The 26,722-nt window shown below is 37.8% G+C and overlaps 1 protein-coding gene across 2 annotated transcripts in view; it reads right to left on the minus strand.

Moving 5' to 3' along the window:
* The window catches only part of LOC107194220, a 105,497-nt gene extending 101,382 nt beyond the window's left edge, over positions 1–4,115 (minus strand). The window contains exon 1 of one of the 2 annotated variants that reach the window (XM_015583811.1): positions 4,073–4,115. In XM_015583811.1, coding sequence (XP_015439297.1) covers positions 4,073–4,115 — 43 coding nt within the window. Of the gene's footprint in view, positions 1–4,066 lie in introns of both variants that reach the window. The other variant, XM_015583810.1, reaches the window with a different exon arrangement.
* Between the last annotated feature and the right edge of the window lie 22,607 nt (positions 4,116–26,722).

The raw sequence follows: 26,722 nt of genomic DNA on the forward strand, positions 1-26,722 counted from the left end.
CCATAGCACCACTTAAGATTTTTTTATCATCAATTTGTCACTGTTATATACAGGCCATATAGGAGCGCCAGCGAGTTAGTATGTACGTGTTTCGCCCTAATGCGCCACGCGCAGTTGATATGACACATGCCTGAGGTGGATCAAGCTTTCTAGCCGTCGCGGGTGCTGAGATGCGCGGCGGGAGAAAGAGGACGTTGTCTCTGAAAATTGGCCGAAACCAGCAATTAATTCCCAAGCCTACTTTAGATCATCGCTTGATTTCGTAAAATCGCAAGGAAAAATAAAAGTGCGCGAATGACAGCGGCACGCGTCCAGTTCAGTAAGCAGTCACAGTTTTGTTATGATAGTTCAGGAGGACAGTCGGTCAGTTGTATCGGTCACTCGGGTATTCAGTTTCAGGTTTTCGCGATATATGTATTCTCGCGTCAGCTGCGACGCGAAATCTGATGCTACTCATGCTCGACACGTAGTTAAAGTTAGTGATTCAGTGACGTGACTTATAAAGCGCACTGATACAGTGGTAATGCGCCTCCTGCGAGTACCGCAACCTTGATTAGCGATCCTAGAGTAAGTCTTTCATCAACGCAGCAAGTTGGAAATACGGAACCAATCCAAACGCCTTGTTGTCATCATTGATGCCTCAAGTCTGTTATGTCACTTTTACTTGTATCTGTCTTGTTTTCAGTTGAAATATATACAATAGAACTGCCCGTATCCGAACAAATAAGGAGACATACAGTGCGTTAGAAAATGATATTGCCACCTACGTTTCCTTGTATAGCTGGAGAAAGTAATCACCGATTCACCCCAAATTTGTTGTGTATGTAGTCTAAGTAGTTGTTGATGATTCTAAAATGTTTCATTTAAAAATGTTCGCTCACTGAGGCACAGTAACCTCTTTCATGAATTTACCGGGTTTTCAACCGTTAGAAAATGATATAGCCAGTTAAAGGATAATTTATTTATTTTATTGAACAGTTATAATAAAGAGCACATGAAAATTTTGCAATATTTAATTGGTTTTCCGTTGCTTTTGATAAGCAGATTCATACGTTTTGGCATGGTATCTGCCATATTCATTAGCATCTCGGTGTTAATCTTGTTCCATGCTTGTACAATGGCCACCGTCAGCTGATCTGTCCTATAAAATTGACGACAATCGTCATATACATCTCGAACCAGTATACCCTACAAAGTCTCTATTAGATTGAGGTCCGTCGTCCTCGCTGACCAGATGAGAGTCGGCACATTTTTTGCCTTCACCCATTGGGTGGTGCTTTGAGACCCATGAAAGTAAGCATTATCATGCATGAATGTAAAATCGACCAACGGGAATCGCCTAATATACGGAGGGAGATGCTGCTGCAGCACTTGCTGGTACCTGCGCGAATCAATGCGAGATCAATGAAGGCGATGGACGACTTTCTGTACGCGGAAAAGGCCGCCCAAATCATAACCGACGCACCGCCAAAGTTCTGAGGTGATAGGGTCCGGGTACACTCAACAAGGCGGGAATCTGTCGTCGATACGTTTTTATTATGCGTCGGTCGAGTTAGACGCGTGGACGTACACTCTCGCGCTTCTTCGCCGCGGCGTCACCCCAGGGGCACGGGGACCCCCCGCCGTCAACCCCGCGTGCCCCCCGGGCCGCGTCGCACGCGCCATCGGCTACGTTCAGGGAAACGGCTCGAGCCGTTCCCTTCCGCGGAATTCGCCCTATTACGCAGCGCTCGCCACAGTTCCTTTTCGAAAAATAACATGGAGTGGTACGCAGATAGTACCAGTATTTGCCAAAGACATCAAGTTTTTCCAAACAAAACTTCTTGTTCGACCAGATGATCTGTAATTAGTTAAATAAGTTGTTGGCGAGTATGTACTCGTACATGAAGATTACCGAATGCCATTCACGAGTCCAAGTTTGATGTTCGTCAGCTAAATCAGTGCGAATCTGACGATGTTTTGCCTTCAGTAAGGGGGCCGAGACTATGCGCACATGAAGCAAATTCGGCGACTTCTTTAACACCTTCCACACGGTAAAATGAGATACGTTCGGTGCCAACTCGTTTCGAAAGCGGCGAGTGCCTTTCGTCGAATTGGATGTTGTTTTACAAATGGCGCGTTTTTGGCGTCTCTTAAGGGCTTGTGGACGGCCGGGAGATTGTCCCATATGCAACTGGATCAGCTAGGTAGCGACCGACTACGGTGTAATGATGCCACAAACGTCGGCCAATTTCGCGGTTGCTGAGACCACTGACGTGAAATGCGCAAATTTGACCCTTCTCGTCGTCCATGAGCCACGAACTTCTTCCCATTAGTCTAAAAATACTTCTGTGTTTGGACTTTTACGACTATTGAAAAAGGGATCAACGTAATGCTCGCTTTCGTCGTTCTTCGAACTGTTCTCGCGTTACTCCATACACGAAAACTGTGTTGGAACTCTTTCTTTTGTTTTAAGAACTTGTTCCTTTGTTAAAAGAAAAGGAAGAGTTCCAACGAAATATTCTGGAACCTTCAGCGGTGTTGTATTTCGGAGTCTTCTTTGGCTTTGCATTCCATAATCTTCGGAAACGCACCGTGTCTGCATCCTATATATATACGCGCTGTGATTTGTAGCCAACGCTACCGCGAGAACTCGGCTGGCAAACTCACGCTGTGATTGGTCAGGGTTTATCGTTAATATCTCGGTAACGAAGCCTCAGATTACATTGTTGCTGAGGAAAAAATTGTTCCAATTCACCCCCCGAGTGCCCCATTTCCGGGTCGGAGGACATTTTTGGGACACCCTGTATATCATTTTGCATTATACATCTGTTAATGAGGTAAAGAAACATATTCAAAGACTAGAACACGTTTCTGCCAGGTGGCTATATCACTTCCTAATGGTTGAAACCTCGGTAAATTCATGAAAGAGGTTACTGTGCCTTACTGAACGAACGTTTTTAAATTAATCGTTCTGGAATAATCAACAACTATTTAGACTACATACACAACAAATTTGGGGTGGAACCGTGATTTCTTTCTCAAGTTACGCCTCGAGCATTTCAGTTTGTGGTAAGGGCAAGAATTTTCTTACCTACTCATAAAAGATAGAATCGCTCTGTTGTTTGAACAGATGATTGCACCATCTTCATAAACTAAGTTTCAATGATATGTAGGTCTAATTTTAACCTCAAACAATGATGTTCAAAACAACCACAATGGCGCAAATACAGGATCCATCTATCCCATACGGTTCGGGATAGACGAACCACTTATACTCGATAGAGATGGACCGCGCGTGTATCTCAACCATACTGTCTTCGTGTAATCGACATTTTTAAAATTTTAGCCAAATAAAATTATAATCGATCACTTCAGCCTTTGCAACGAGATTTCTCGTCTAGCCAAGTTGCAAACGAAGATTTTTCGCCCGGTAAACTGCTGGACGTGATTTCACCAATACCTAGCCTTGAACTAGTTAGTAATACTAGCTCAGTAACTACAATAATATACATACATAACTATTTTTTGGTTAATGAAACAATTTTCTCGATGAAAATAATTGTTACAGATTAATTTCATGAAGGAATATAACATTTATAAAAGCAGTCCATCTCACCCGTTATAGTTAGGGAGAGATAGACCAGAGCCTAAAAATTTATTTTCTTTATTCTGCAACTATTTCTAAATATATTGTGTCCTACTAATTATATGTGGTAGAAAAGATCATCCATTATTTCCATAATATCCATTATTCCTAAAATATTCGATTTTCGGACATTTTAAAAAACGTGATCCATCTCTCTCGGATTTACCGTACTATTAGAGCGATTTCCTATCTTTTCCGCTCCTTGTATCCAAGACTAACAATAAATACGACACTAGTGAGTCTAAACAGGGTTTCGTTAACCGCTTTACCACATTAAACAGAAATCGTTTTAAAAATGTAAAAATAGAAACACAAAGTTTCAGAATCAAATTTTCCAGCAATAGGACATTTACGAGTGAGAAAATTAATTCTGGGCATAGTCTACAATCGATACTGATCAATGGCCATAGTTTGCTTTTGGTTTAAATAGCAATAAACACTCACCATCGCTACGCTGTGCGATGCCCCTCTTGTCGCCCTTGCCCATGTTCTTGTCTCCTTTTACTCTTTAAGGCGAGAAGCACTAACTTCCTCTGCTACCTATAATCACAAGAACAAGGAAATGAATCGAAGCATTGCAAACTTTTGGTCTTCTTAAAGATAAATATTAAATGATAGTTATTTAAAAAAGCACATATTTATAAATAAATAAATGAAAACTTTAAGATTAAACTTGTAATAACTTCTTTCGTTTTTTCATAATAACAATTAACAATTTGAATCAAAAAGATGATTGATAAGGAAGGTAGAGGGTTAGAGGTGATTATATTTAAACTTACAATCATTTTAAAGTATATTTTTTGGATGTGTACTGCATGATGGCTACAAAAGTGTCACCACGTCCTATTCTCTCATTTAGTTTTTGTAACATTCGCTTTCGAAATCTTTCGTATTACTCTACGATTACGTAATCATTCACTTTCTAAATCGTTCGTATTGTTTTACGATTTCCGAGCTATTCTTGTTGTATTGTTCGGTGTTTGGAAATAACAACACTCTTGGTTTACTGTTTACACTCCTCTTTATTGTTCTCACTTCGGGGTCCCGAATAATACTGCCCCCTTCCACCATCGGTACGCCTTTAACCCTTTGAGCGCTATGAACCCATATATGGGTTCTCACACAACCATTCGTTTTTGGCTATGAACCCATATATGAGTTCTCACACAACCATTCGTTTTTGGCTATGAACCCACATATGCGTTTTCGCATAACCATTCGTTTTTGGCTATGAACCCACATATGCGTTCTCGCGTAACCATTCAGTTTAGGTTATGAACCCACATATGCGTTCTCGCGTAACCATTCAGTTTAGGTTATGAACCCACATATGCGGTCTCACGAAACCATTGAATCTAGGAAAAGGGAATTGATAAACAGATATATGTGACTGGTGCCTGTGAGCCTTTATAGATATAACAAACGGCTTTTGTGCAATCGTTTATCAATATTGTTAATTAAATTCGTGTGTGCATTCATTGCGCATTATCTAACATATCGCTACCAAATACTTTTAAAGGTTATAAGTACTGCTACTTTCTAAAAATCTGTTCTTTTCGTTTTAAAATTTATTTTTAAATTACCCTTTAAATGTCTGAGAATGAGTTTGAACACATTAGTAACAGTGATAGTGACATGGCCTATGAACATGACATTGAAACAGTTGAAATTAAAACACTTGAAAGAAAAAGGATGCGGAATTCGTCTTCGGATTCCGTCGAGATCTATAAGAAGACAAAGAGATTACAAATAAACAGTGACACAAGCGGTGAGAATCAACACAATAGGTTGGATGTTAGAACAAACATAATCAAACCTTCTTTTGTAGCTTCGGAAACCGAAGAGAGAATTCCATTATATAAGCGAAGCAGAAGACGTCTTCGAATATTTAGCTCATCTTCTGAAGAGGACGAAGGTCTACAGGAAAATGTTAATTCGATATCTAATGATACGGCAGAAAACTATTCATGGTCTAAGAAAGATTTTGTACCAAAATTATATGATTTTGATGAATCAAATTCGGGGATAAAGGGACACTTATCGAAAATATCCACTCCTTTGAATGCGTTTAAAATATTTTTCTCAGAAGAATTAATTACTGGAATTTGCGAGAAAACAAATAATTTCCATAAAAATCTGGCGCAAACTAAAATTCATGCAGTTCATTCACGCGTAAATAACTGGACAGATACTTCACCTTCGGAAATATATTTATTTATTGCTGTTACTATGCTAATGTCCAGAATGAAAAAAACATCTATAAGAGAATATTGGTCTACTGATAAAGTTACAAAAACTGAAATTTTTTCAAAACTAATGAGCAGAGTTAGGTATGAATCATTGCTGAAAATGCTACATTTTAATGATGACAATAATATGAGCTCGAATGATCCGTTGATAAAAATAAGACCAGTGGTTACTGAACTTAGAAACTCATTTTCTAAATCATTTTATCCATATGAATATTTATGCATAGACGAAAGTCTTTTGCTTTATAAAGGAAGACTATTCTTTAAACAATATATTCCAACAAAGAGGAGTAGATTTGGCATTAAGTCATTCGTTATTTGCGATTGCAAAACAGGCTATATACTAGACTTCATAATTTATTCTGGAAAAAATAATGATGTCACTGAGGAAGTTCCATCAATTGGACAATCTGGAAACATTACTTTGACACTCCTGAAATCATACGTAGGAAAAGGGCATACACTTATCACTGATAATTGGTACACGAGTCCGCACTTATACAATCTATTACACGAAAAGGAAAAAACCAATGCCTTTGGAACTGTGCGAAAAAATAGGAAAAATATGCCAAAAATGGAAGAAAAATTAAAAGGCGGAGAATGTGCAAATAGATCGACACACAATCTATTAGCGTTAAAGTGCCGGGATAAAAAAGACGTATGGATGCTATCCACCTCACATACTGATGATTTCGTTGAAACAAAAAAAATTAATTATCAAACTGGCGAACCAAAGCGAAAACCAAAGTGTGTAGCAGACTACAATGCCTTGATGGGCGCAGTTGATAAAATCGATATGATTTTGAGTACACTTCACTGCGTTCGAAAAAGCACAAAGTGGTATAAAAAATATTTCTTCCACCTCTTAGATCTCGCTATATATAATGCGTATATTCTTTATAAAGATGCTAATGAAAAAATTGTAACATTTGAAAAATTTCATCTGCTTCTCATAAAAGATATTTTGAGAAAATACCCACCCGATAGAGTAGAGGCTAAAGGAGGAAGAAGTCATTCGGACGACCTTCCATTTAGGTTAACAGAGAGGCATTTCCTTACTTCCTGCGTAACTAATGAAAATAGAACACATTCTTCACGACGCAGATGCGTTATTTGCACTAAAAATAATCGCAGAACTGACTCGCGTTACGAATGCAAAAAATGTAACGTTGGCTTGTGCATTGAACCCTGCTTTGAGATTTACCACACAATACAAAATTATTAAATTTAAAAATTTAAAAGGTGCAATTTACTACTATTATATTGTTCATGTTATGAAATAAATGATTATTAAGGCTTTTGAGGTCACCACACAATTTATTTTATTTATTTTTTCGTACGGAGTGGGCAGTCCACGGCGCAAGCTTAACGCCGACAACGTCTGTTCAACGTGCGCTCTTTCGTAAAAAGTACGCAGTCCACGGTGAACTGTCTCGTACGGAGTGGGCAGTCCACGGTGAGATGCCTCGTGCGGAGTGGGCGGTCCATGGCGCACGCTTAACGTCTGGCAACTCAGCGCTCAAAGGGCAAGTATCGTCTCTGATAGTGGTAGGGGATATTATCCCACCTAAGTCCTACCGCGGTAATACCGATATACTATGGTCTGTTTTTCGAAAGATGATGCCTGGGAGGTAGGCCCGAGTTTTCGCGGTGTTGCCGCGATCGCGAGACACCTACGGCACTTGTATCTCTCTCACTCTTCGCGTCTTGGCCAATGACGTGCGACCGTCGACTTGAGTCCTCGCCTACGGTCGTCTATCTCCATCACACGTATTACAAACCTCTCAAGAAGGTCCTACCTATAATCTCAAGGAGTGGGGACTGCGTTCGGCACGCGCCCGTCAATCATCCATTGTCTGGAAGTAGTGGAGAATGTGACGTGACGCTGAACGTTTTCACACGGCAAAAGTTAAAATACATAAATAAGAAAAAGGTTATTTCTTTTGAAAGAATGTATTGCACCCAAATATTGAGCAACATATTAAAAGGGGATTAAATTAATACGTAGGTTATTAAACGCTACACGTGGAAATCGCAGGATAAAGAAGGAAGTTGGTTTACCGAGCGTTTAAGCGAGAGGCTCTCGTGCCGAAGTGCTGGAGGATGGAAAGAGACACACAGTAGCATTGAGACCGTCACAACGTCGCACGAAATATGTAGCTCGCGTTGGATCCCTGTCAGGCCACGCGCCGAGGCAGGCCAACCTCCCAGGCATCATCTTTTGAAAAACAGACCATAGGTATGTTACATTTACTACACTACACTTGTCTTCCAGGTTTCTCAAGGATTCATTCTGGCCTTATGGATGTGCACGTTCGGTAACCAGGTTCGCCTGAGTCTCAATCAGCTTATTTCTACATTTTTACATCCATTTTCTCTACGTTCCTTTAATTTTTTCATTATTCAACATTCCTTGCATCGTTTCCTGTTTTCCGTTTTCACTTCTTTAATTGCCTACTCGAGGTTGCATGTGAGCCTTAGCGGTCATTTATACTTGGCGACAGGAGTTTTACTTTCCTTCTTACTATTGTAGGAACGGATGAAAAGAGTATAAGAATAAGTAACAGGGCAACGTGTCAAAAACCTCAGATGACAATATTTGGAACGTCATCACCTGAGTTACCAGGATGTGTGTCGTGTGTGTGAGCGCGTGTGTGCGTTGTTTGGATCGACAGCTGATGAATAAATTGTAAAAGAACAAACGGTCGATGTCCCACGAATTAGATCAATAACCGCGATCTATCGTCACCTCGCGGTCAGCAACTATGTTGTATATGTGCCCTATTCCGAGTTCTGGAGGAACGAAAAGTGAGTTGAGTTAAGAGATCGAGGATATTTGATAAGAGCGTGCGTCGAGCAGGTCGTTAATTAGCAATAAACTCTTCTGGAATTAAATATTATTTTACATAAAATAATCTCGATAATTCCCTTTAACACTTTGACTGCCACATCACTCAAATATGGGTGACACGTACATTGCAAAGAGGCTGGATTATTTATATACCGTTACAAAATAATTGCCTAAATTAATATCGTAGTATAATTTAAAACAATACCAACAGCCTCTACTAACTAAATGCGTATATTTTCACGATTTGTGATTTAAGATGGTTCGTACCTTACTCTCTAGTCAATAAAGCATCATATTAATAATTGGTATTAAACAACCGCTAATACATTTTAATAATGTATCAAAATTACATCTATGTAATTCAACAACATTTCCATTAATAATTTATCATTATATTGTAAATAAAAAATATATGTTGGTTAGTCGTATGACTCTACTGTGCTCGTTTTTGATACGTTTGGCAACGTTGTTTTTGCACGCATATCTATATACGTGCTGCGTGTCAGTTTTCCTGCGTAGTCAATATTCAATATTCTTGTATGTAAAGTTAATTATATTCTCGTGCATTATAATTTAGAAAATTAGAATTCACTAAAACAGAAAATAAGTAAAATATTTTTTAATTATATTTTGTATTTCGCGGGTATGACCCTATTTCAGCAACATTGCCAAGTCCTCCATATAGTCCCAATAACCACCCAATAACCTACATATCCTAGACTTTATAGTCAAATATCTTCCTGGTTCGGCATGGTACAAGATTCAGTTCATTATCAGAAAACTCAGGATTTATACTATCAGTACCTAGTTTTTAGTTAGCAATTCTAATTTTTGTGAATAGAAAATATTATACTTCCGGTAAGAAATCGTAAAACTGCCATAAGAGCTGTGTTGAAAACTCAATTATTGACAAGCTTTATCTTACTTATTTGATCGGCAACCGAGTCTCAAACTTTTTTTGTGAGTGCATTTGGTTCTAATAAACAATCTGTATACATTTTATTTAATTATCTAATCTCTCGAATTTGGCACGAACCACCTTAAATACGAAATAAAGTATGTCTGGCTGTATTCGGCCATTTCACTGTGGCAGTCCACGTGTTAAACTAGGATACCTACACCATTTCTATGCATTCTCTGAGTTTTTCCGCATTTTTGGTACTATCTCCCACACAATCTATCTTTCCTTTTGCGGTCTATCTTTTTCCTGGAAGTTAGTCTTGTTCTATTCAGTAAATGCAGGCATGTCTCGCGATTGTACTTGTTAATCCGTTATTTATTAACATTGGTGCGACCGTTGTCGTCTATAGAGCGAACCGTATCTGAAATCAATGGACCGCCGGACGGTGACATCAAACGATCACCACAACAAATTAACATATCGACCGTGATCATCCCACATTTTTTCTTGGTTATGTACAGTAGACATTCAATTCCTGCACTACTGTTATCTGCACGGAAGACACGCCCCTCGCTCACACGTATTTCTCACACACATGCGCGTACCCCACTCTGTTGCTCAGCACGCCCGGGCTGGAACACACACGGTGTTGCATTTAACTCGCATATCTCATCACAGAAAACGAAATGTATATAATACTGTTTTAATAAAATATTGCAATGTTTTTCTAGGTGGAATGAATATTGGTGGCAATTTTATTGTTTCTTGTCTTGCGGATCACACGTTATGGGTAAAAGATGATAACCAAGCTAGATATTTGCCACTAAAATATGTAACGAATTATTAACTTTTTCACATAATGCCTTAATACTTCATTACGCAGCATGTTTAGAAGAATCGACTTATGTAAAAAAAAGTATATTTATTCTACAGTATTTCAATATTATTAATAAAAGAACATAATTAACTTTCAAAACTCAGAAGATCCTTCACCTACGAAAAAACTGTTACTGCTAAGTAATAGACCACTCCATACTAAAAAACTTCTGTGAATACACAATGATGAATGCGAAGGGAAACGCGACCTCCAAAACACTTTCCCATGTAGGTTTTCCTTCCCAAAAAGTATTGACCACGAAAGAGTGGGGATCGACCTATTACACCACATCGATCCTAACGAGGGAGGAGCAGTTCAACAATATTAGTTGTCCTTCCCTCCTGAAGAGCCCTTTGCATTGTTCGAGCTAATCAACTTCATGTTCGGAAAACTAAGTTTTAATTTATTTAGCGATTACGTAGTGATTATTCAGTAGTGTCGCGTACGTCATTATTATAAACAGCGCAAATTAATTATTATAGGTTTTAGTCATTATTGCAGGTTTCATTAAATATTGTAGGTTTTATTAATTATTGCAGGTTAAAAATTAGTATAAATAGTTGTTATAAATTAATTAGTGTACGTTAAAAATTAGTGTTAAATCGTTATAAATTAATTCTTTTGAGTGTTAGTTTTGTGTAACGTGTACAGTATTAAACGCATCGGAGTAACCGCTCGCGGATCTAATTATTCGCACAGTGTGTGAACATTTTTCGCAGATGGAACAGTCGTGCAGTGTGTGTGAACATTTTTCGCGGACGGGACAATCGTGTAGAGTGTGTGGACACTTTTCGCGGACTTCTTTGGTGTACGTGCATGTGCGGATTAATTTTGTAGATACTCATAGACAGGACAATTGTTGTACGTGACAACTAGAGGGGGCATTAACCTTCTCTACTCGATAATATTCGTAAGGAGACACTTACATTTCTTGCGAATTTTAACGAGTAATCAGAGTTAATGCGATACAAGTGGATTCGACTCAAGTACCGCGGTCACAAGTTATCGACATCTTTTGCGGGGTAAGTAGACAGCTGTTCTACCGACTTTTTTTGCACGTCGTTGAGTCTTTAAAGTGACTGTATGCTCCTGACGAGCCGTGATCCGCTGATACTCCGTACGTGCGGATTGCCATCATTTGGGTCAATTTTTAAACGCTTATAACTAACAAACGAAGCATTTTTCACAACTTCGTTATTCTTGATTTTCGTCTCATTTTGCCTCAAAGAATCACCCCTTAAATTTTTTCCCACTAGTAGTCGAACACCCTGTATATGCCTGTATGTTGTATGATAGATTAAATGTCCCTAATATTGCCACTTTATTTATTTTACTTAATAAAAACATAACGTGCGAAGAAATGTGTACTGAAGATTGTGTTATTAACCCTATCCACCGCAGGATTCCATTTGGAATCGTTAACTTATTTAGCATTTATAGTTCATAGCATGAACCTGAAGATTCAATATGGCATCGTATCGTATAGTATAAGTTTTTGTCGTTAGACGGAAAAATTCTCGAAAATATCAGTCAGGACCCGAAGACGTGACGTGACCCGAACATGTTAAGGGACCCGAAGATCTCACAGGATCCGACATCTGCCGGGATCCCGATGCGATTTATACTGTCGGGATCCCGGTCGAACTCACCCGACTTCTCCCGACCCGACCCGAGTCTCGGGAATCCCGTGGTTTCGGGCACTCGCACACCCCTGATCAATACCCTACTTGCTGGCTTGTAAATAACATCAATTTATAAATTTGGGAATGTAGCTATTATGGTCAACTGGAGGTGAAAACAGAGTGTTACTGCTTGTAACAGACGCTGGAATGTATATGTTAAAAACTGATAAGTATCTAAAAATATTTTATCCACATATGCTTAACATAACTGGTTTAGTCCACAAATTAAATAGAGCAGCAGAAGAAGTTCGAATACATTTTCCTTTAATCAACAGGCGAATATCTTCGGTTAAGAAAGTTTTTTTGAAAGCTCCACTACGAAACAGCGTTATCGAGAGAGACTAGAAAATATTCCATTACCGCCTGAACGTATCATAACAAGATCGAGGACATGGTTAGAAGCAGCATTATTTTATGCCACGTATTTCGACAATATCAAAGAGGTAATTGAAAGTTTCAATGAAGAAGATGCAACGTCGACTAAATCGACACATGAGACGTTGCGAAATGAACAGACTATGCCAAATTTAACGTTCATACGAGCTTACTTTAGAACACTTACACTCATTATGAAAAAATTGGAGACAGTAGGGTTGCCCCTAATTGAGTCTGTGGAACTAATTAATCAAACTACGGAGAACTTAAAACCTATACCTAGTGCTTGTGGAAGAAAAATTTCTATAAAGATTCAAACAGTTCTAGGGAGAAATCCAAATTTTAATGCTACAACAAAAATTGTAGACATTTTGAAAGATATAGCTGTTCAAAGATCAAAAAAACTTGAGGCACGCTGCTGGCACAAACTGAAATATGCCCCAATTACGTCTTACGATGTAGGACGATCTTTTTCGACATACAAATTAATATTAACTGATAAGCGTCATCAGTTTACAATCGATAACTAAGAAAAAAACTATGGCAATTTATTGTAATTCGAATTATAACAAATAAAAATAACAATATAAATCATACTATGTTTCGAGCGTATCCTGCATACTTCCTGCATATTTCCTGCATATTTCCTGCACATTTCTTTACATATTTCTTGAATATTTGTTACATATTTTGACATATTTTACTTGCATAAACATCCGCAGTCTACGCATCACTAAAACAAGCGATTCATGAAGAGTCCGATCTACTTTTAGTTGTTTTGCAGAAATTTTTACAAGGACTGGACTACAAAGGTATAGCAAAATGAACGGCTAAAAAATGCCTTTAGACCGATTTGAATTTATGATACATCATTCAATAGCCTATTAAAGAAAAATACCCTGTACCAAGTTTCAACCCTCCATCTCAACGAGGAGGGTTGTAATAGGAAAAATTGGGCTTACCGTTTTTTCCCCTATTTTACCTATTTAATGGCATGCAAAAATTCTGTACAAAAATTTGATAGATAGTGCACACCGGGGCACGTATTTCAAAATTTTTTGTGACTTTTTAGTTAAGGATCCTAGTTTTGAAAAATCAAAAACCTAAAAAAATACCGATAAAAGTTTTTTTCGGTATTTATAGAATTATACTAGCGACATATTATCATAAGTATTGTCCTCAATAGTTTGGAGAGTTTTTGGTAAGATGTGCTGTACTTTTAAAAAGTAACTTAAAAAAGTAATGTATACTTCGAATGTTTGTATTGCCTGTATTAAGCGAGTATATTATACGAGTTAAGTAATTCTAAATTCAGCAAAGCGGTATATAAATTGTAGAAATTAAATTCACTTAATTAAAACTATGCTGTGCACGTTATACGCGAAACTATTTAGCCTGTTATCAAGTGCGCCGACAGTGTAGGCTTGGGAATTAACTGCTCTTTTCGGCCGATTTTCGGAAGCAGCACTCCCGTTCTCCCGCTGCACGTCTTGGCTCCTGCGACGACCGCGAAGGTAGACCCACCTCAGGCGTTGATCATATTAAGATAGTTCGTGCCAAATTCCAAAGACTAGATAATTACATAAAATTGATACAGATTGTTTATTAGAACGAAGTACACACGCAAAAAAAGTTTGAGACTCGGTCCCCGATCAAATAAACAAGAAAAAGCTTGTCAAAGATTGAGTTTTCAACACAACCCTTATGGAGGTCTTACGATATCTTACCGGAAGTATAATCTTTTCTGTTCACAAAAATTAGAAAAGCCAACTAAAAACTAGGTACTGAAAGTATAAATCCTGAGCTACAGGAGGTACCACCGACAAAAAATGCAACGATAACATTATAGTACCCCATATAGATGATGTAGAAGTGGAAACCTACTGACACGAATATCGCTCTAAAGCCGCGTCCCCATCGAGGCGGCATTTGTCAGACGGTACGGATTCTGAATCGGCTTTTGCCAGTCGGCACGCACAGTACTCCCGAACAGTTCAGTTTACAATTTTTTTCTACTTTCGTGAAACTGGGGTGTAGGTACTTATCAATTTTTATCTCGGAAACTCTTCATCGTATTGAGTTCATTTTTCCTGTCCTTTACTTTAGAAAGGTTGGCCTATTTGAATAATATTTTTTTAAAGGGGTTACATACGTTCCCAACTTTCAAAACTTTTAACTATGTTCTCGCTTATATCAGATGATTATAGTGTGTAGAATATTAGGCAAAAAGAATTAAAGCAATATATCAATATTTAACACGTTCACGCCGGGGCCGATTATAATTTGTTTTGCTATTAGGCGGCGTTCAAATTAATATCGCGCTTCATCTGGCGGCGCGTGATTATTGCCTGTTCAGACCTGCATACACGTTGTTTGTTTCTCTGCAGACGACAGTTTAGTGCGGGTCACCGGTGGCCCACGCCGCCCGATGTGACAGTTTAGTGTGGCCCACCGGTGGCCCGCGCCGGCGTGAACGTGTTAAAGAAGATATTTGTCATATTGAATACTAGGAAGGCTAGAATCACTAGAGTCCAGAGTATGCTGCTGTAATGGCAGATTAACTGTAATTGGAAATAAATGTTTTCTTTCAGTATTTTTGGTCTTTTTTAACTTCAAACGCGTTTTTCTGATAATCACATTTTTCAAAGTTGTCAGTATGATAACTTTGAATGGTTTTCAATTTTTTGTCATAAATTTTGGGTTGACCTACATAGAATGTCATTCTCTAAGGACCATCGGGGCACTGTAAAAAATTTTGGATTTTTAATATTTTTGTTCACTATAAAGATCGAAATTTCAGACGAAGAATTTACTTCTTTTTACAAAATGGTATAACTTCTTATTATCAGAAATTCAAATTTTTTACCTGTTTGCCCATTGCTACAACATCATTTTATAAGATCATTGTTGAATTTTCATTAATGTTTGCTTTTTCATGGAAATATGCTGACAAGAAAGCCCCTGTTTCGTGCAGAGGTTGCTGCAATCGCATAGAATAGAGGCAAAATATGACAAAAGTGTGTCAATATAATTTTTTCCTTACAAATAAAGATCTCAAAAAGATACAGTTATTACATGTTTCATTTATTTCATTCCTCTCCAGATAAAAATTCCCAATGATAATCAATTTTTGTGCGTCGAGAACGTACGAAACCCCTTAATTGAAAAATTATTTTATAACATGGAAAATTAGAAACTAATTTTTCTTTTGTGGGAGCCATTTCTGATTCACATCAATAGGTTACTAACCAAAGTCACGCTGGGTCGAGCTCCAGACCCTCACCGACACTTTACTACTACATACTATCCCTCGCCGATGCAAATACTAAACGTATATATTCTATGTATATAATTTATAGTCGGTTTCTCGGATTATATTCGGATTTTTGTAATTCGTATACGAATGAATAATAACCGCATCAATTTTAAAAAAGTAAAATTATTCCGTATTTATATTATCACAACTAGTGCATACAATTCGACGGCAGCAAAGCACAAACGGACAACTGTAATTTTGTCAATTTTCAGTTTTTTACATCAATGGACTTTACATATTATTTAGAATATTATTTATAATCTGTCCATGTGAAACAAAAAGGAATCAATCGAATACGATAAATAGTTGTCAAGATGTAAATTCACAAATACAATCTATTTTAACGAAAATGGGCAGAAGGCGCAAAATTTTGCCTGTATTTCATAAATAAATTCAAAACTAGGAATATGATGACTTCAGCCTCACCCCCTAATTCCATGTGGATTACATCATGCGTCATTTTGTACAAAATCCCAAACACCGAGATGTGACTCTGAGACTGATGACAATGAGCACTTTTTATTGCCCTGTGTCTCTAGTCGTGTATCCTCTCAATACAATACTGTTTAACATTTTCTACATCAAATGAATACAGGAATTTGGTTTTAAAATCTCTTATCTTTAATAATCTTGAGTGGATTGTCGATTGAAAAAATCGCAAAAATTTCTAAAATACGTGCCCCGGTGAGCACTATCAACCAGATTTTTTACAGAATTTTTGCATACCATTAAATAGATAAAATAGAGGAAAACCGGTAGGCAATCCGAATATTCCCTATTACTTCCCTCCTGGTTGTGAGATACTGAGTTGCAGTGGTAACCTTGGTAGTGGTTATTGTTTTTTTTTCTAACCTATCGAATGGTGTATGATAAATCCAAATCGGTCTAAGGGTACTTTTGACTCCCTTATCCTGTTATACCCTTTACTTACTACTGGTCTGTTTTGATTTGTTTTGGCATTCTCACTTGGTATGTCGCTCAGTATGTCATTATTAAATATAAAACACGAAAAGGAATCAACACATGGGCAGAGGAGTGACTCTTTTTCAATATTTTGTACTGCTTCATTTCTAAGCGTAAACATTGGGATGTTAACCTCTGGATTTATATAAAGAGCGTATATCGTCACTCGTCAGTTACGACGACTGGATTATTACCTACGAAGACACTCTCCTGACCTCTTAACCGTATCGGGAGGTGGAATGCATCCGGCCAGATTACGTAATTGCCTGCGGGGTGTTATGGCGTGGCCAGATTTTCTTGGAAGACAGTTTCCGTTGAGGAACAGGCGTGTCCCCCACTACTTTTATACTCGATTTTCGGGGTATAAAAAGGGACACGTTCAGCTCATCCGCGGCTCATACTCATACTAGAAGTCTAGCTAGTGAGATCGGGTATTAAAGTCCATTTCAAACATTTTCAAAAGTAAGCTAAAACTCTGTACGACAAAACCCCGCATTTCTCGGTGCGTGAAAACCGAGAACGTTGGAATTAGTTTCCGCGACTACACCTTACAGTAACATTTGTAAAACCTTTACTTATTGAATATACTTTTATACGTTTATATATTTATAATTCAGTGTTGTTCATTTCAACTCTAGAATAACATCTAAATTCCCAGCTTGTAGGGTACCCACAAAGGCACACTTTTACCGCTCGAAGTGTACCGAATTTAAAAAGTTACGAGGCCCATACTAACAATCCTAGTGGCTCCCTGTGATGAAATAGGTACAGGTTCGTCCACGACTACCAACCTCCTAGTGACACCCTGTGATGAAATAGGCACAGGTTCGTCCACGACTACCAACCACCTAGTGATTCCCTGTGATGAAATAGGCACAAGTTCGTCCACGACTACCAACCTCCTAGTGACTCCCTGTAATGAAATAGGCACAAGTTCGTCCACATAGCAAACTCTAGAAAACCAAACTCGCCATTTCCTCAGCTTTCGCAGCCGCTTAGCCCTTGCTTGTAACAGGATTAAAAAAACCGACTCAAACCTAGTTTAGTTAGTTTAGTTTAGAACGTGGTCACTCGGGAGAGGGGAATTTCCATACTCCCCTCCAAGTCCCAGCCTTGGCTTTGGCGCCGGTGGCTATCACATAGTCTCGCAATAGAGACTACCGTGGACATTACCCGAGGATATATTTCCTCCGACTTTTCAATCGCTCCAACTTTCAAAGGCCCGGGCCACATGGAGGAGGTGAAGTACTCGTGCGGAGGGCGGAGAGTCATTAGGATCGTCCCATCCCTACCTAATGGACCCAAACCTCATACAAACCTAATTTATTAGGATATTATGTACTCTACAGCTGGATAATCTATATTATGTTAAGTTTGTGTTAGGTTTTTTAATCTGGTCACCGTAACCGACAATACACCCTAGTAGCAATTACTGTTGGCATTTTGATGTGCCTTTGTTGCACTATTGGTTGGCCAACAGTTAGAATTGTCACCTTTTTTTGCAACTGGACCAACAATCATACCCAACGTAGGGCCCACGTCACTATACTACGAAGGGCCAACTGGAGGTTTCTTTCTGTAGGGCCAATTGTTGAGTATCTACAATAAACCAACAATAGGAAAACAATTGGCTATACTACACTTCCATAAAATCCTTTAAAAATATTTAACGGAGTATAACCCTGGAAATAATATTTATAATATTTACTTGTTATAATAATTATATACATGTATAAATTGTATGTGTATATTAAGCAGGTAAACAAGTGTTTTACCAGCAAAGTTACCTTTACAATTTATTATGTACAATTTATACATGTAGGAGCGTTGGATGGAGGATCCCACACTCGGCCATTCTGCACTGACATTCGCCCTCGAATGTCTTCCGCGTACGTCTTCTTTCATCGTATTTTTCGGGTGACACTCTCCTACTTTTCAACTTCTGGGAGACGTGCCTCTCTCTCTTCGTTTTTTTCGGGTAACACTCTCCCACTTTTCGACTTCTGGGAGACATGCCCCTCTCTTCGTCGTCGTCGTCGCCTCGTGTGGCCGTAGATGCTTCCATTCTGGACGAGCCCTCAAATGTAGGAGCGTTGGAAAAATGAGAGGGCCCAAGCGGGATTCGAAACCACGACCCACGGAACCCTTCTATTTTCCACTGATGTTATTTGTTCCTTCTTGTTGGGTATGGAGATCTCGATCCCACATACATGTACCTAATTATTACAAATAATTATTATAAGTGTAGGAAGCAGGAGTCAATAGAAGAGTTTGCGGGTACGTTGAACCCAAAACAGCTGATCGGGATTCGCAAACTCTCCTATGCCCGATAGAGTGTACGAATGCGTGTGTGTGCGTGTACGTGAGCGTCGGCGGTATTATGGTTACCGAAACGTGTTGTTATACCGCGAAGAGCAACGAAATGTCTGCGTCCGTCAAAGCGAATAGCGGGCGTCGAAGTCCGTTGACTCGAACGTGCGAAACAAAGAGAGAACGTTGACCGATGCGTGCATAAAAAGGACGTGTCCGCGGCGCGCAGGAGAAGTCATACGAAAACCACGATACGACGATCACGATTACGATTACCATTACGATTACGATTACGATTACGATTACGGATTACGATTACGGCTTACGATTACGGATTTCGGCTACGATTACGGATCACGATTATTTGTACATTACGGCAGCAAGTATATGTTCTGTCTCGACTTGTATTGTTTCTATTGTCCTGTTCTCTCTGTAATAAACTGATAGATATTCCAATCAAAATTCTATCTTACATAAGTTATTTCCAATCTTCTGTCCCCTGACTCTATTTTCACAAAATGTCAAATATCAAACGTGTTGCGCAACAGTAACAGATTGTGAGTATATTCATAAATATCAAAAACAAAAAAATCAATTTGAAATATAACAAGTTTTTGGTTATAGCAACATTTCTGACGTCTTTAAGACAATCTTTAAATGTTGGCAAACTTTGGGTGGACCAATGTTGTATTATCGTTGTAAATTTCTTGTTAATTAACCAACTATAATAATTGTAGGCCCAACATTGGATATTCATTGGTAAATTGTCATAACTTTTTCGTCCTAGGCCCTATTTTGGGAATCTGTAGGCAAAAACACTAACCATATCTCAACTAACTCCCAACTGTTGGCCACCGTTGGCCAACCATAAATGCTACTAGGGCAGCTTTTATATGAAACGTTTCTTGTTAAACTATTAGATCCAGCTCAAATATCGTGGCGACCGATTCATAAAACAGCCTATGAAGTGTTAATATTAGATAATGACAACATGGTTTAGATAAATAGTACTTACGCATATGCAGTATAAATAAATTATGGTAACAAACGAAACATAGGACACAGATGTCTATACAATATTGATCTACATATCTCTCGTATGTACCCTTACGATCGAACTCGGCTTTCGCTAGGGAGAAAAGTGGCGTGGGAGAAGGGTCTCCTACCTCTTGGTTTCGGAAGTTAGTGATATTTATGCCGAATTAACATTCGGGTTAACATTTATTTCAGTACTAGAATTAAATTTACCAAGTGGTAGGAGACCCTGCTAGTATACACACTAGGATGGCCCTTATTTTTCTACATCTAATTTCGTTTGCTCTCATCCCCCAGTATGGTTCCCTTTTATAAAAAAAAGTTAATTACAATCGGACAACAGAAAAGGGTGCTGACCAAGCCTTAAAAATTTGAATTATTTATCGATGTTTTTGGAGTTTAAAAAGAATTTCTCAAAAATGGTAATTCTTATCGAAATTTTGTTCAAATAATATTAAAAGAGCATTAAATTTTCTATAAGTTCTCTCTATATAACTTCTTTTGTACTCCCATCTATTTTTAAGATAACAGTGTTTGAATACTGGAAAATTCACGTTATGCATGTGTATAATATCTCACTGCTTTGCACGCCCCGCAGATGACAAGAACTTTCATGTAACAATAGTAAGTACTTTAATTTAACACAATGTCTGTTTTAAAGAAAAAATTATAAGAGGAACAATTAACAATACTTTACACAGTTTTATTTACATTAACCTTAATTACTACTTGCATTATAGCAACCATAAAAATGGTTGCATTAAAGTATCTTTGTTAACATCTGAGTAGCAGCGACGATAATCGTGTTCAATTTGCAAGACAAACTGTTTTTGTTCCTGGTCTTTCCTAAATATTTGCTATAATCGATCATTAAGTTAACTGCTCTCCCTCCTGCATCATTTAGGTACTACCCTTAAATTGCTTACTATTTCAAATCCCTGTTTGTAGTCATCTTGTTCCGACCTTAAAAATTCCGTATCTCTTAAAAAATAGTTTAGTTTCCGCAGAAATGAAATATTCTAGTTCTTTTTCAATTATTTCATGAACGTCCTGATTCCTTAATATAAACCTTTCAACACATTGTTCATCATAACTATTTGCACTATTATTGTAGTGTCTACTATCATTTGCATATTTATACTTACTGAATCTCTGCAGTGAATTGAAATTCAGATTGAAAAGAAATATTTTCAAGCATTATGTGGTCTTTGCCATACATCTCGCGTTAAGCATTGTCCTTGGTTTATCAAAAGATATTTCATGAGGTAGAGTACCTTCAAAGAATAAAATTATTAACTTTAGAATCTCCTTGTAATCATCGCGTGGTCGATGATTTTCTAAATTATTTCTTCCAAACAGAATCATTTCATCTATATCATCAATTAACACCTTTTTAATGCCTTTTTTTACAAGGCCAGATTTAACATTTATCACATTAAGTTTTGGCCACAATATTTGAAAACGTTTAAACAGCGATTTACTTAAACTTACCGATGACGACATTTTTACTTCAAAGACGCTTGACAGAATTACTTCAAAGATGTGATACCGACAGTGTAAATACAATGTCTCTTTCTAACATATGTTCCAACAGAACACTAACACCATTAATATTTCTTAAATTCGACGATGAAGTGTCACAAGAAAGTGCTTTCTTATTTCCAGGTAGACTCCAATCAGAAAGCGAGTCGTAAACCGCTCGTCGTAAAACCTGTTGTCTGATTGTAATGAACTTTTTCAGGGATTATTTTCTTAGGAAATGGAACCATTCTAGGGGTGAGAGCAAAGAAATACGAAAAATAAATTTTCGTCACGTATAAACATGGGCCACCCTAATACACACATGGTAAAACGACACGTTATCAGGAATTCAGAAAACTGGGAGAACCATTGACAAATATCGGATTATGAAGGCATAAAATTGAAAAAACACTCTTCTTTTTCTACTATTTACTAGATTAACTGATAGTATCTTCTTCTGTTAAAGTAATAATATAAAAATTATTTATTTTATAACACATAAAATTGTTTTCAAATAATAGCAAAGCAAAGGAATACAAGAATAAGATTACGAAATGTTCTGGTAATTATTGTTTCCTTGTATATTGGACATTATTTCATTTAGGAGTTAGTTATTCATAATCTAAGTTAGTTATTAATTTTTAATAGACTCTGTATTTTAATTAACAGGAACAATTAAATAAAAAAATAAGTCAAATTAATAAAATATTGGGTTATTCGAGAAGTTTGTAGTATTTTTAAGGGCAGAGTTTCAATCTATATTTCTATCTATATCATACTCTTATTTCTTTTTTACAATTTCTTTTCATTTTTCATTTAATTTAATTTTACCAGTTATTCACAGCTTCGTTTCTTTTAGCTAAAAAAACTTTTCAACCTGGTTCGCCATGGATTTTTTTTCCTAAGTTTCTTCTTAATACAGAATATTTTCACCTCTAAAGAAATAATCACCTGATGAGGGCAAAGTCTAATTAATTGGTGAAATCCCATGACATTTTCCAGTCAAAGTAGTGTAATTTTTTTCAATTTTGATAGAACCTAATAAACATAGACTTTATGCTTGTTCATACATTTTGTCGGTACTTTTCAAAGTAAGCATAAAAACGACGAGCAACATGTACAACAAATACATTCGATCCACATCTGAAACCTAGTACCTGCTCACCAGATCAAACGATTTTTCTTTTGTCCGGTAAAAAGGTAACGAAGCCACTGCTCGAAATGCTACGAACTTTCCAAATAACCCAATATATTAATATATAATTTTAATCTTTCGTAATTAAACGCGTAATGAAATCGAATAATACTAAAAGATAACAAAATTACACATTACATACTCAATGATATGTTGTGCAGAAAATAGTAGCGATACTAATACTAGTAAGGATATAAGGGGGTGAGATAATAATACCAACAACGTCTTGAATATTTTACAAACAATGAATGGGCGAGGTTCAACTTTGCCTGACCCTAAATCAGCTAACAACTGCATCCCTACCTTTATCCTGAGGCACCATTCATGACGGGTGTGCCATTAAGAACGCCAAACATTCAACGCTTCACGTTTACTCCACTTGGAAAGCGACCAACATTGCACACATGGAAAGTAACAATCACAACACCAACTCGATTCGGAATTACGGGCGAGCAACGACCGGTGTTCAAACGAAAGTCGGGTAACACCTCGTCAGGCGCTCATTATGTTGTTTCATTCTTTTTACGCTATTTCAAGCAACTTGATTTGCCCTTCAAATGGACTGTTCTATAAAATGTAGATGTCCGTTGCCATCTTAGAAATCAAATCGCGCAGTATTCCCGAATGTGAACGCGTTTCGTGACTGGCACCGACTGAACTCCTGCCGAACGACAACCCGTAGATTTCATGCCCTTGGCTCCTGCGCCAAGAAATTGTCATAAGGCGATGCTGCTGCTTCCTCATGAGAAACAAACGTGTTTGCAGTTGTCGGTATTGTAGGGAACAATATCAAATCTACAATTATTAATTGACAAACAGGTTACATATGTTCATACTACCAGAGACGAGACGTCTGTGATACCACAGACGAGATATAAGAATAGACCTAATATGCAATGTAATTTTCTGTCCCATGTTTCGAGGGCGTCAAAAGCCCCCTTACCATTTTAATGTCAATACCCGACGTTACCGATAAAGCATGAATTCTGAGTATTATTAGCACAAATGAAATGTTATATATTCCATTCATATTGCGTTTATCTATATGATTTGACGGGAATAAAAATATCCGATGCTTCAGTTTAAGGTTAAGGGATAAATATGACAGTCATGAAACATGAAACGGAAAAGTATATATTTTTCACTTAAGTACAAAACAATTTATTCTAAATGCATCGTTAATGGACATTTTTATTAATGTTACTTTTTACATGTTCTTCTTTTATTCGTTCTTATATCTTGCCTTACATTTGTATATTTTTAAATCGAAACCCTGTATCGGCACATTGTTTTTTAGGCTATCAAATATCACACGGAGTCTTTCAGGAAGTAGTAAAATCTTTTACACAAATTCAATGAAATACTTTCAGGTACCCAGTTTAGGGCTATGAAATTAGAATGTTCAAGAAGAGGTAATGAAGTTTTATATTTGCAATTATTTTGTGATACTGTAATAGAAATCGGTATCCTGTGAGAAAAATCGTATTCAACGATATGGAATGAATAATAAATAACGGCCTCAGAGATTTATACTGGAGAACTAAATCTTGATAAGGAACATGTCGCTTAAACAAATTAGTTAAAAATGATATTTATTTGGGGAATATGAACATCATAAATAAACGAGAGCGGTAGAGCGAGCCGCGGTATCGGTCCCCTCCGTTGGTGTCGACGCGTACCGAACGATGCCGAAGATGGTCGGAGCGGGCGAACGGGAGAGAGCGAGAGCGGTAGAGCGAGCCGCGGTATCGATGCTCTCCGTCGGTGTTGACGCGTGCCGAGGAATTTTGGTGGTCCATGGGGGGAGGTGTGCGAGCGAGAGAGTACGGTAGAGCGTGCCGCGATATCGATGCTCTCCGTCGGTCCAACGCGCTAGTGACGTTACGTCAAACAGTTTATTGACCTAGCCGTGTACGCCGTGTACCATAGCCGTGTACTGTACTTGGCCGTACCATTCGGTGTTTGGGTCGTTCAAGGAGGAAGGTCGTTCAAGCCGACAAAAACACTTCAACTCGAACAAACGTAAAAAAGAAACTAGCTGTCGCGTAATAACCTACGTACGCCCAATACATAACGACGTTAGCTTCTTCACTTTCTCGTGAGCCGTCGCGGAGAGTGGGCGCGCGTCTCATACTCGTCCTTTCTCTTGTTACTAACCCATTGTATGTTGCAGGCATTCGACAACCACCGTATAAAAGAACCTGTTATTTACTGTGCATATTGTTAATTTATTTACTGTGCATATTATTAATTTATTTACTGTGCATATTATTAATCTATTTACTGTGCATATTGTTGTGTCCTCTCTCTTGTTACTAATCCCTTGTATGTTACAGATGTTCGAGAACCATTGACTTCGATATTTATCTTCTTATGTACTGTGATTCATTTATTGTGATTTATTTACTGTGATTTCTATACTGTGATTTATTTACTGTGCATATTATGTATTCTATGTGTATTGTAATGAAAAAGTTTTTTCCAATCAGTTATTCCATCGAAAGAAGACATTGATCAACGTCTACATCCTCAAAGCGTCTACCACTGCGTTAAGTTACTGTAAGTTAAACTTAAATCATAATTCGATATTCATTGTTATATTCATATTCATCATCACATCGTTTATTATTAATTTTAGTCTTTTTAATTTAGACTTAAATTGTGACCATCCATTGTGCATACCAAGTTATTATTAATTCATTTTGCTCGTTGATTCTTTACACAGACTTGGGGTACTGGCAGTGGGTCTGTACCTAGGGTACGGGCAGTGGGTCTGTACACTAAGACTGTTTGCCGATCCCTTTGGTTTCTATTGAGAAGCCAGATATCGGACGTGTTTAGTCTTTGCCTGGTAAGTAGGATTTGGAGAAAGACTCGTGCGTGCAAGGGTACGGAGTAGATGGGAGTCTGCCCCGTAAACAGAGAATCTCGCTTGCACTACCATGCTCGTGTACTCCTTTGGTTCGGGTCTGGTACGCAGGTGACCAGTCCAAAGCTCCATGGCAGTCAAAGATGGATCGGGGTTAGCGAGGTGTCGCCCGTCTTTCCTATTTTCTTAAACCAGGTTCTGGCGACAACACTTGCATCGCGATACTTGTTCATACTGTAGTTTAACGTAGTTCATCGTAGACTTAATAACTGCTTGGTATATAGAATATTAGGTGCGTAAACGAAATGATCGATGGAACTTTTTCCATTCCGTCTATCTCTTTCGTTTGAGTATTAGCGACTACATTGCGTTAAATTGAGTTTAAGTTAATTCGTATTAATAGCATTAGTGTATTAAGGCTATAGTCAATAGTAGAGGAACTAAAGAAGGCTATAGTCAAAGGCGAGGGAACTTAGATTTTTATAGGTTTAGGCTCAAGAAAGAAGTCATCCGCCGAGGGATTTTAGTACCGATAGTATTACATAGTTAATATTTAAGTTATTTATAAGGTTTATTGTGAAAGATGGGTAGATGTAGAACTTGTGATTTCATCTACCTACCTTGGGCCTCCACTCGCAGCAACCTCCTCGTGGTGAGGCCTGGGTAATCGGTATTATCATCGGTAAAGTACTTTAAACTGATGACAATATCGAGCTAATGGCTGCGAACTTCGAATCTATCTCATAAAACCACGTTCTATATTACATCGAACTAGGATTATTTTAGAAATCGATATGAGATTCAAAGTGTAAAAATGTCTAGTACTTTGAATGTTTTAGAAAATTATTCGAGATAAAGATGTATGGAACTACTGAAAATTACTTTAGATTCCTTTTCCTTATTCTGTAAATTCTTTAATTGGAATATGAATGCTGCTGGAAGTATGAACA

The sequence above is a fragment of the Dufourea novaeangliae genome, unplaced genomic scaffold, assembly GCF_001272555.1.
Source record: "Dufourea novaeangliae isolate 0120121106 unplaced genomic scaffold, ASM127255v1 scaffold33, whole genome shotgun sequence".
NCBI classification, from domain to species: Eukaryota; Metazoa; Arthropoda; class Insecta; order Hymenoptera; family Halictidae; genus Dufourea; species Dufourea novaeangliae.